At 53.6% G+C, this 7,892-nt stretch overlaps 1 protein-coding gene across 1 annotated transcript in view; it reads right to left on the reverse strand.

Annotated features, from left to right (window-relative positions):
* Tmem145 (transmembrane protein 145) overlaps positions 1 to 7,686 on the reverse strand; it is an 8,506-nt gene extending 820 nt beyond the window's left edge. The window contains exons 1-14 of the mRNA XM_013032611.1: positions 7,681 to 7,686; positions 7,236 to 7,310; positions 7,032 to 7,109; positions 6,863 to 6,949; positions 6,677 to 6,778; positions 6,496 to 6,580; positions 5,366 to 5,437; positions 5,169 to 5,237; positions 4,640 to 4,720; positions 4,457 to 4,535; positions 4,207 to 4,300; positions 3,144 to 3,316; positions 1,642 to 1,762; positions 78 to 284 (exon numbers count right to left, since the gene is read on the reverse strand). Of these exons, the coding sequence (XP_012888065.1) occupies positions 78 to 284; positions 1,642 to 1,762; positions 3,144 to 3,316; positions 4,207 to 4,300; positions 4,457 to 4,535; positions 4,640 to 4,720; positions 5,169 to 5,237; positions 5,366 to 5,437; positions 6,496 to 6,580; positions 6,677 to 6,778; positions 6,863 to 6,949; positions 7,032 to 7,109; positions 7,236 to 7,310; positions 7,681 to 7,686 (1,329 nt within the window). The remainder of the gene's footprint in view (positions 1 to 77; positions 285 to 1,641; positions 1,763 to 3,143; positions 3,317 to 4,206; positions 4,301 to 4,456; positions 4,536 to 4,639; positions 4,721 to 5,168; positions 5,238 to 5,365; positions 5,438 to 6,495; positions 6,581 to 6,676; positions 6,779 to 6,862; positions 6,950 to 7,031; positions 7,110 to 7,235; positions 7,311 to 7,680) is intronic.
* Between the last annotated feature and the right edge of the window lie 206 nt (positions 7,687 to 7,892).

Consider the following 7,892-nt stretch of genomic DNA (forward strand, 5'->3'; position numbering starts at 1 on the left):
GGCGGGGCCGGGACAGGGGTCAGGTACTCCAGGGGCGGCGCCAGCAGCTCCTCGGGCGCCGGGGCCGCGGGGCTTACGGAGGAGGCGGGCGGAGGGATGGAGAAGAGCTCCGTGAAGTTGGGCACCGAGTCGCTGATGAACGTCACGTTCCCGTAGACGTGCTGCGGGAAGGCCTTGTCCGACGGCTGGCTTCCTCCGGGGCCGGGGATCCCGGCCGAGGCGATCTGCGACGTGCGCACGTGGTACGGGAAGTTCTTGTTGGCGGCCGAAGGGCGGGTCATGATCTGAGGCCAGGGACGGGGGCAAGTTGAAAAAGCATGGTCTAGGGTCTGGGCTCCCCCTCCCCCGCCCCGACTCTCTCTGCAGACCCCACTTCCTTGCTGCCATTCAGACAGGACCCAACACCTCTCTAATGGCAGCCTCTGCTTTCTCCTTTAGTATCCCAATAGGCTAAGACCCTTTGCTTGTGGTTCAGATTTAATTAAAAAAAAAAAAAAAAAAAACTAGCTTGGGCACTGGTGGCTTACGCCTGTAATCCTGGCTACCTAGGAGGCTGAGATCTGAGAATCCCAAGTTCGAAGCCAGCCCAGGCAGAAAAGTCAGTTAGACTCTTATCTGCAATAAACTACCAAAAAGTCAGAAGAGGCACTGTGGCTTAAGTGGTAGAGCACCAGCCTTGAGCAAAAAAGCTCAGGGACAATGCCCAGGCCCTGAGTTCAAGCCCTGGGACTGTTATTGGGAGGGTGGGGGAGAGAACAAAAAGTAAAAGTTTAGGCTTTCTCAGTGACACTACCCAAAAGCACGGGTGACAATGATAGACTATTTTCATAAACACAGCAAGTTCAATTGAACATCAGTCCGTTAATAGGCTTTAGAATGTTAGTTCCATGAAGTTAGGAATTTGGCTTTTCTGGTCCCTGGTAAATCCCTAGTGCTTTCTAGAACATCCAAGCCCCCAGTCAATGGCTGAACGGGGGAGATAGCTCTGGTAGGTTATAAGGGCCCAGTGACTGTGCCCTCCAAGCCCAGCACCGCCAGCTCCAAGATGGTGCTGAATGAATAAACAGGAACTGAACACCATGAGACTTGGATTCCAGAAGGGCAGCTGTGCTGAGCGAGGATGGGCATTTTTTAGGAAGGAAGCTTGCTGAAGATAAAATAATAGCAAGGGCACTGCATGTGGCACTCTAGGCTGGCATAGCACCTCTTCACTCCATCACAAAGTGTGAGGTCTGGGGCACGTTGCTACAACAATCCAAAAAGGATTGTCATGCCTATCTGGAAAGATGAGAGGGTAGAAGTGAAAACCGCTGGTGCAGAGCCTGGCATATGGCAGGGTCTCAGCATTTCACCTCTTTCTGTCCCTTTCTGACTTCCTGCAGATGGACTGGCCAGAGACCGGTGAGTCTGCACCTAAGTCAGGCTGTGACATACAAGATGGAAGACCTAGCCCCTTTTTAGGGGTGGGGGGGCAGCCATTCCCTTTGTGGGCTCCAGGGACAGAGTCCTGGCAGGCTAGAATTTCAATGGTGAAAAGGCAGCTGGGTCTACAGCTGATGTTCAAGGAGATGAAGGATGGGGCATCATGAATCCTCCACACTTCAGTTCACCACCCCCACCTGGATGGATGTTCATCCTTACCAGAAACACGCCGTGGGCATACAAGTGGATTCCCAGCTGGATGCCATTAACAATCTTCTCCCGAGCCCACTTGGGGATCCCAAAATTGGCTATCAGGGCCATGACAGGAACTGCAAAGAACCTGCAGAAGAAATATATTGGGTGGACTGAGACTGCGCCTGCTCTCCTCCCCCATCTCATGGCCCCACCTCCCCTGTTCTGCACACACTGGCTGCCAGGTTGGGACCTGGTGGGCAGCCAGTGTGACCTTTGGAAGGCAGAGTTTGAAGGGAACAGGAATGCCACTGGCCTGGGAAATTCTAGGGGGCAAGGACTAAGCATCTGGGAGGTAATCAATAAATGACCTGTAAAAAGTTGGGTACCAGTGGCTCATTCCTGTAATCCTCACTAACTACTCAGGAGGCTGAGATCTGAGGATCACAGTTTGAAGCCAGTGCAGGCAGGAAAACCCATTGAGACTCATCTCCAGTTAATTACCAAAAAAAAAAAAGCCAGAAGTGAGCTGTGACTCATGAGTAGAACATTAGCCTTGAGAAAAAAAAAAGCTCTGGGGCAGTGCCCAGGCTCTGAGTTCAAGCTCCAAGACTGGCACTAAATAAATAAATGATCTGACTGAATTAACAAGTGCTAATAGCAAATAAGAAAAAAAAATAAGGATTTATTGCATGCCAGTCTTTTTTTGGAGGGTGGGAGTGGGGGTTGGTCGTGGGGCTTGAACTAAGGTCTCTGTCCTGAACTCTTTTGCTCAAGGCTAGTGCCCTACCACTTTGAGCCACAGCTCCACTTCTGGTTTTTGAGTGGTTAATTGGAGATAAGAGTCTCAAGGGGACTTTTCTGTCCTGGCTGGCTTCAAACCATGATCCTTGGATCTCAGCCTCCTGAGTAGTTAGGATTGTAGGCATGAGCCATTGGCACCTGACACTAATCTTTTTTTTTTTTTTTTCTCAGTTATGGGGCTTGAACTCGGCCTGGGCTCTGTCCCTGCACTCTTCAACTCAAAGCAAGCGCTCGAGACAGCACCACTTCTGGTTTTCTAGTCGTTTATTAGAGATAAGAGTCTCACAGAGTATCCTGCCCAGTCTGGCTTTGAACCGTGATCCACAGATCTCAGCCTCCTGAGTAACTAGGATTACAGGCGTGAGCCACCAGTGGCCAGCTTGATCTTCTTTCTAAGCATTTTACACACATAAACTCAGCCTATGGTTCACACCTGTAATCCTAACTACTCAGGAGGCTAAGAAAGTTGAAGCCAGCCCAGGGCAGGAAAGTCCATTCAGACTCTTACCCCTAAGTAATCATCAAACAAAGCTGGAAGAAGAGCTATAGTTCAAATGGCAGAGCCTCAGTCTTGAGCAAAAAAGCTAAGGGACAACTTCCAGGTCATGAGTTCAAGCCCAATACAAACACACGAACACACACACACGCACACACACACACACATCTTCCATACTAGGGGTCTGACTTGGGAGGCAGAAATGGATTGAAGCCCCACTATGTCTCACCAGAGGGTGTAGGCAGCGAAGAAGGGCACATAAAAGGGTTGTTTCTCTGGGAAATGGCGTAGTGAGACCAGCACAGCGTAACAGAACCACACATACGCTGCCACCTGCAGCCCGATGAGCCCATAGCCAGCTGGAGACTCGTACGTGTACAGTACCTGGCCTGGATCGAAGAACTGGACCCACGGGAAGAGAATTCATCATAACCCCAGCCTCCTGCCCCAACCCCAGCCCTGGGCACCCAGGGAGGAGAGAAACTGAGTCAGGACAGAAGCAGCAGGGTTCAATGATGGAGGTAAAGACACAGAGGTAGAGAAAGAAGAGGAACCAGAGGAAGAGCCCACACCAGCTACAGTGTACCCAGTGGCGAGGGGAGGGGGGGGGCTGAACCCCTACTGTATGTGAGTTTTTCCATTACTATCAGTTCAACAAGAGAGGCCTTCCTGTCACCCCCTCCCACAAAGGAGTTTATTGAAGCTAAGAAGGCAGCCATTTAGCTAAAGGTATTATAAAGCTTCAGAGGAAGTGCCAGTGACTGACACCTGTCATCCTAGCTACTCAGAAGGCTGAGATCTGAGGATTATGGTTCAAAGCCAACCCCGGACAGAAAACCCCATGAGACTCTATTAACCACCCAAAAGCCCAAAGTGGAGTTGTGGTTTAAGTGGTAGAGCACCAGCCTTGAGCACAGAAGCTCAGGGACAGTCCCCAGGCCCTGAGTTCAAGCCCAAGGACCAACATGGGAGAAGCGGGGAGGTAAGAGCCTCTGGGTTTTTCAAAGGAGGAGACAGATCCTAAGAGAGGAAGGGGTGTCATCACCCTATGACAGCCAACTAGGGAGCAGAACCACATGTGACTCCTGAACTCTGACATGGAAGTTGAAGTGTGGCAGACAGTGAGAGACGGAGGAGGAGGAGGAGGAAAGCGACTCAGAGATGGCTAAGAGAGGAGGAATTGCTGAGAGACAGATGGGAAGGTGGAAGCTCAAGCGGAGTGGGAGGGAGGGAGATGCTGGTGGGGAGGGCAGCAGGCAGGGGAGGGGGCAGACAGGGGTATGGGGACTCACTTCTGCCTCGTAGATGAGCAGCACCACATGGGTGAGGGTATATAGGGTCATGTACACGGAGAGCTTCACTGAGCCCGAGTGGCTGATGCGGCCCCTGGCGGCAGGCCATGAGGGGAGACAGCAGGGTGGGGGCTGTCAGGGAGGAGGGAGCAACCACACAATTCCCCCCCAACACACACGCTCACCCCCTTCCCCCTGCCCTGATCTCTAGCCCAGCCACCCCACAAGCACCACCCCTCTGCCCGGGCACCGTGTCACCGTGAATCCCTTCCCCAGAAGGATGAGCATGAGCAGGAAGATGAGGAAGCTGGAGGAGAAGAGTAGCTTGGCTGGGAAGGGAAGAGACGGTGGTTCAATAACAGGCTCAGAGAAGACACCAGACATGGGCCAAGGGCTCTGCCCACCCTGCCCCAGGTGCCCACTCCATTCTCACCCAAGATCTTCACACTTTCGTTGCCAATGCCATCGGTGGCATACTGGCCCCAGTAGATGCAGAAAAACAGGAGGCTAAGGACTGGAGGGGAGGCAGAGAGGAAAGGACGGAAACCAGCTTGGCGACAACGCTGGCCTCTAGCACTATGATCTAGATAATCTGGATCCTCGATCACCCCCATCAGGCTCCACACCTCTATTCCCACAGACTTGACAGACTCAAGTCCTTTGTTGCCAGCCCCTTCCTTTCTGAGACCCAAGGGCTCCAAATCCCAGACCTCCTCCCTTAGGCCCTGGGATCCAAGCCCCAGCCTCCTCCCTCAGACCCAGGGCTCCAGATCCCAGCCCTCCTCCCTTAGACACAGAGAGCCACACCCCAGCCCTCTTCCTTCAGACCCAGGGATCCAACTCCAGCCCTCCTCCCTCAGATGCAAAGCTCTAGTCCCCAGTCTTCCTCTTTCTGACTCAGTGGTCCCAGCCCCAGCTGCACTTCCCTCAGGACTCAAGAACTACGTTACTTCAAACCTCACCCTCCAGTCCTGCTGCAGCCATGAACATTTTATAGGTGGTATGAAGCAACTGTCGGCCTTTCAGCAAATCTAGGAAGGGAAAGGCTGTTCAAACCCAGGAAAAGGCTGTTCACAAACAGACAGGAGGACCGCCTACCCTGCTTCCCCAGATCTCCTACCCATCCTGCCCCACCCCTTACCACAGGTACCCAACTCACATCCAAAGTAACAGGAAAGGAAGAAGATGAGGATGAAGATGAGAAGGAAGGTCACATCTGTCTCCAGAATCCCTAGGATTTGGTAGAAGAAGGAAAAATCCTTTGAGTCCTTTGGTTCCTGGGCAGGCACCTGCTGTGTGCTCCCATAGAGATTCTGGTTTCTGCCAGTTATTGGAAGCTCATGTCTGTCATCCTATCTACTCAAGACACAGAGATCTGAAGATTAAGGCTCAAAGCCAGCCCAGCAAGAAGGTTCATGAGACTCATCACCAATTAACCATCAAAAATGCTGTAATGCCAGGTGCCAGTGGCTCACGCCTGTAATCCTAACTACTCAGGAGGCTGAGATCTGAGGATCATGGTTCAGAGCCAGCCCGGGCAGAAAAGTCCATGAGACTCTAATCTCCAATACACTACTCAAAAACTGGAAGTGGCGCTGTGGTTCAAGCGGTAGAGCGCTCGCCTTAAGCTGAAGAGTGCAGGGACAGCGCCCAAGCCCAGAGTTCAAGCCCCACACCCGACAAAAAAAAAAATGCTGTAATCGGGGCTGGGAAGGTGGCTCAATGGTAGAGCGCTTGTCTTGCATGCCTGAGGCCCTGGGTTCGATTCCTCAGCACCACATAAGCAAAAAGAAAAAATCCAGAAGTGGTGCTGTGGCTCAAGTGGTAGAGCACTAGCCTTGAGCTGAAGAGCTGAGGGACAGCGCCCAGGCCCAGAGTTCAGCCCCCATGACCAGACCAAAAAAAAAAGAAAGAAAAAGAAATTAAGCAAGAAGAAAGAAAAGGAGGAAAGAAGGAAGAAAGAGCTGAGGCTGATGTCTCATGCCTGGAATACTAACTAAGGAGGCTAAGATCTAAGGATTGTGGTTCAAAGCCAGCCTGGGCAGAAAAATCTGTGAGACTCTTATCTCCAATGAACCACCAAAAAACCAGAAGTGGAGCTATGGCTTGAAATGGAGGAGTGCTAGCCTTGAGCAAAAAAGCTCAGGAACAGCGCCAGGCCTTGAGTTCAAGCCCCATGACTGACAAAAAAGAAAGAAGGAAAAGGAGAGAAAGAGAGAGAGGGGCAGAGAGAGGGGGGGGAAGAGAGAGAGAAAGATCCTAGTTCCCTTTTCCCAGGTATGGGCTCACCAAATTCATCTGCTGAGAAGTGCCTGGTCCAGAAGGACTTCCCGTTAGTGAGGACCATCTCATACTCCAGCTGCAGCCCATCTCCCTGTGGGCAGTGGGGAGGCTGTAGGAGGAGCCTGTGCAGGTAGGGAGTCAGCAGGATGGCAAAGAGAAGGCCCAGGTGGCGGCCCTGGTTCCTTACCCCGCACTTGCTGAGTGCGATGTACCACCACCTTTCACGCACGGAGCGGAAGCTGCGGCCGCTGGAGCAGCTCAGGTAGCGGGTTCCCTCCTCTGACACCACCTGGGGAGGTGCCAGGAAGCTGAAGTGTGTCCTCAATGTCCCCTGGGACCCACTCCACCTCACCGTACCCCGTGGCGTCCACACCTGACAGCCTGACCAGGCATACTGGGTGGTGAGGTTGATGACCTGGTTGTTCTCAGGTCTGATCACGGACTCCTTGGCTATGCAGTCCTGGAGAAGGTAGGGCCAGGGTCAGTCTCTGACCAGCCACCATCTTCTGCCCCTCCCCCTCCCCCTTGCTTGTGTCCCTCACCTTGTCCTTCGCCTTGTACACAGCTGGCCACTGGGATGGGTCATCAAAATAAAGGAGGATGTTCTGACAGCACTTGGCCTGCAGATCCAGAAGGGTGTGGGGGGGATGCAAGGATCTGGGGAGCCCTTGCCTTGGGCTGGGATAAGCTCAGGGAGTTTACATCCACAACTTGGTCAGTGGTTGGGGGTTTGGGGAGAGACTCACCTCCGGATAGCGGAAGCGAAAGTCCAACCGGCCATAATCCGAGAGGAAACAAAATCTCGTCAGGAACACCCAGTCCTGGCAAAGGGACCCACACCCCCACAGTCAGCCCCTCTTCTGAGTTCTTCTGGAACTCTCCTCAACTCCATAGACCACCTTCCCCCTCTCCCGCCCCCAACTTTTCTTCCTCACCCTCAGGTATACCAGGCTTTCCAAATACCACAAGGAGTCCAATACCAAAATACCACAAGTCACCTCCAAAATTGTTTCCAGACCCCCTTCACCATGGGTCCAGGGGGTCCTGCCACCCCGACTTCCTCCCTCACAAGCCCTCTCCTCCCCCTCCCCAAGTTTTTTTTCCCCCCTTCCATTTTCCAGGCACTCTAAGGAAGACATGGGAAGGGCAGGTGCACACCCCGGCCACCTTCTGTCCTGGGCCTCTTCCCACCCGCATCCCCTCGCGCGCCCCGCGCCCCACACGCACACCCGGGCCCCGCAGTGGCACATGCGGTGCTGGGGAACCCGGGAGCCGCGGCGGGAGGGGTGCTGTCCCTTTCAGCACCAGCTCCTCGCGGCCCGCCCCCTCCCGCCCAGCCCTGGGCTCCGAGACACCCCCCCACCCCCGCCATCCGGCCTCCACCCCGCGAGCCCTGCAGCCCC

The sequence above is a fragment of the Dipodomys ordii genome, unplaced genomic scaffold (assembly GCF_000151885.1).
Source record: "Dipodomys ordii isolate 6190 unplaced genomic scaffold, Dord_2.0 Scaffold156, whole genome shotgun sequence".
Lineage (NCBI taxonomy): Eukaryota > Metazoa > Chordata > Mammalia > Rodentia > Heteromyidae > Dipodomys > Dipodomys ordii.